The sequence below is a fragment of the Nothoprocta perdicaria genome, unplaced genomic scaffold (genome assembly GCF_003342845.1).
Source record: "Nothoprocta perdicaria isolate Ctin4 unplaced genomic scaffold, notPer1 scaffold_818, whole genome shotgun sequence".
NCBI classification, from domain to species: domain Eukaryota; kingdom Metazoa; phylum Chordata; class Aves; order Tinamiformes; family Tinamidae; genus Nothoprocta; species Nothoprocta perdicaria.
In genome coordinates, this window is record NW_020456108.1 from 9,458 (window position 1) to 11,454 (window position 1,997).

At 71.1% G+C, this 1,997-nt stretch overlaps 1 protein-coding gene across 1 annotated transcript in view; it reads left to right on the plus strand.

Moving 5' to 3' along the window:
* The window catches only part of LOC112958193 (nitric oxide synthase, endothelial-like), a gene marked incomplete at both ends in the record, with an annotated part of 12,601 nt that overhangs the window by 8,881 nt on the left and 1,723 nt on the right, over window positions 1–1,997 (plus strand). The window contains 6 exons of the mRNA XM_026051991.1: window positions 127–321; window positions 391–464; window positions 549–693; window positions 768–872; window positions 971–1,038; window positions 1,424–1,540. Coding sequence (XP_025907776.1) covers window positions 127–321; window positions 391–464; window positions 549–693; window positions 768–872; window positions 971–1,038; window positions 1,424–1,540 — 704 coding nt within the window. The remainder of the gene's footprint in view (window positions 1–126; window positions 322–390; window positions 465–548; window positions 694–767; window positions 873–970; window positions 1,039–1,423; window positions 1,541–1,997) is intronic.

Sequence of the window (1,997 nt, forward strand, 5' to 3'; positions counted from 1 at the left end):
TCCCAAGGGCTCCCAGCCAGGCTGTGCCCTTGGGGACGATGGCACCTGGGAGCCCCATTTGGGCACAAGGTGGGCGCCAGCGCGTCCTCCAAGCAGAGCACGGGACGGAGCCACGTGTCCCCGCAGGTGGCCAAGGTGACCATCGTGGACCACCATGCGGCCACCGAGTCCTTTGTGAAACACATGGAGAACGAGATGCGGACGCGGGGCGGCTGCCCGGCCGACTGGGTCTGGATCGTGCCGCCCATCTCGGGCAGCCTCACGCCCGTCTTCCACCAGGAGATGGTCAACTACCAGCTCTGCCCCACCTTCCGCTACCAGGTGGGCCCCGCGCCCGGCCCCCCAGCCCCCTGGTACCCCCAGAGCCCCCTGACCAGCCCTGCCTTGCAGCCCGACGCATGGAAGGTCTATGTGTCCAAGGGCACCACCGTCACCAGGAGGAAGACCTTCAAGGAGGTGGCCAAGTAGGTGTCCTCCCTGCTGGCGCGGGCGCCCGTGGGGACAATCGCGGTGCCGGTGGCGCGCCGGTGACGCGCCGGGCTCTGCAGCGCGGTGAAGATCTCGGCCAAGCTCATGGGGCACGTGATGGCGCGGCGCGTCAAGGTCACCATCCTCTACGCCACCGAGACGGGCAAGTCGCGCACCTACGCGTGGAGCCTCTGCCAGCTCTTCCGCCGCGCCTTCGACCCCAAGGTGGGCGCGTGCTGGGTGCCGTGGGGCGCCGCGCCGTGGGGCGCCGCCGCCGGCACCCACACGTGCGCCCGCAGGTGCTGTGCATGGACGAGTACGACATCGTGTCCCTGGAGCACGAGACGCTGGTGCTGGTGGTGACCAGCACCTTTGGCAACGGGGACCCGCCGGAGTGCGGCGAGGTGAGGGGCCGCGTGGGGCTGTGTGGGGACACGGGGGACACGGGGGACGTGGGGCCCATGGGCCGCCCCACCCTCACCCTGACGCACGGCCCCCACAGAGCTTCTCCAAGGCGCTCATGGAGATGTCGTCGCCCCACGCCGGTGCCGCCCAGGCTGAGCCGCCCAAGTAGGTGCCAGCGCCATGGGGAGACCCTGGCACAGCGGGACCCATGGCTGGCGCCATGGGGAGCCCCGGTGCAGTGGGACCCACAGTGGTGCCGTGGGGAGCCCTGGCACAGCGGGCCCCGCGGCGGCACCATGGGGACCCCCAGCGCAGCGGGCCCCACGGCGGCACCATGGGGACCCCCAGCGCAGCGGGCCCCGCGGCGGCACCATGGGGACCCCCAGCGCAGCGGGCCCCGCGGAGGCACCATGGGGACCCCCAGCGCAGCGGGCCCCGCGGCGGCACCATGGGGAACCCCAGCGCAGCGGGCCCCGCGGCGGCACCATGGGGACCCCCAGCGCAGCGGGCCCCGCGGCAGCGCCGGCGCCTCACACCCGTGTCCCGGCAGGAGCTACAAGCTGCGGTTCAACAGCGTCTCGCAGTCGGACCAGCTCGTGGCCTCCTGGAAGAAGAAGCGGCGGCAGCTGAGCAACACGGACAGCGCGGGCACGCTGGGGGCCCTGCGGTGGGCACCGCCGCCCCTCGCGCCTGGGGGGCACGCGGGGACCCGGCCCGTGGCAGCGGCACTGGGACCTGCTGCTCCCGTGCGCCCTGCCTGGCACCCGCCCCAGGGCATCCCTGACCACTAGCCTTTATTCCCATCCCTGAATGCCATCCTAGAGCATGCCTAGAGCATCCCCATCCCTGGCACCCAGGGCATCCCTGACCACTAGCCTTTATTCCCATCCCTGAATGCCATCCTAGAGCATGCCTAGAGCATCCCCATCCCTGGCACCAGCCCCAGAGTGTCCCTGACCCCAGCCCAGGTCCCTAGCCCTGGGTACCAACTCCAGAGCATCCCTGACCTCGGATCTCTGACTCCCATCCCTGGACAATCCGGAGCATCCCTGACTTGTGGTCTGGGCACCAGCCCCAGGACATCCCTGACCCATGGCCTGGGTACCAATCCCAGGGCACCCCGA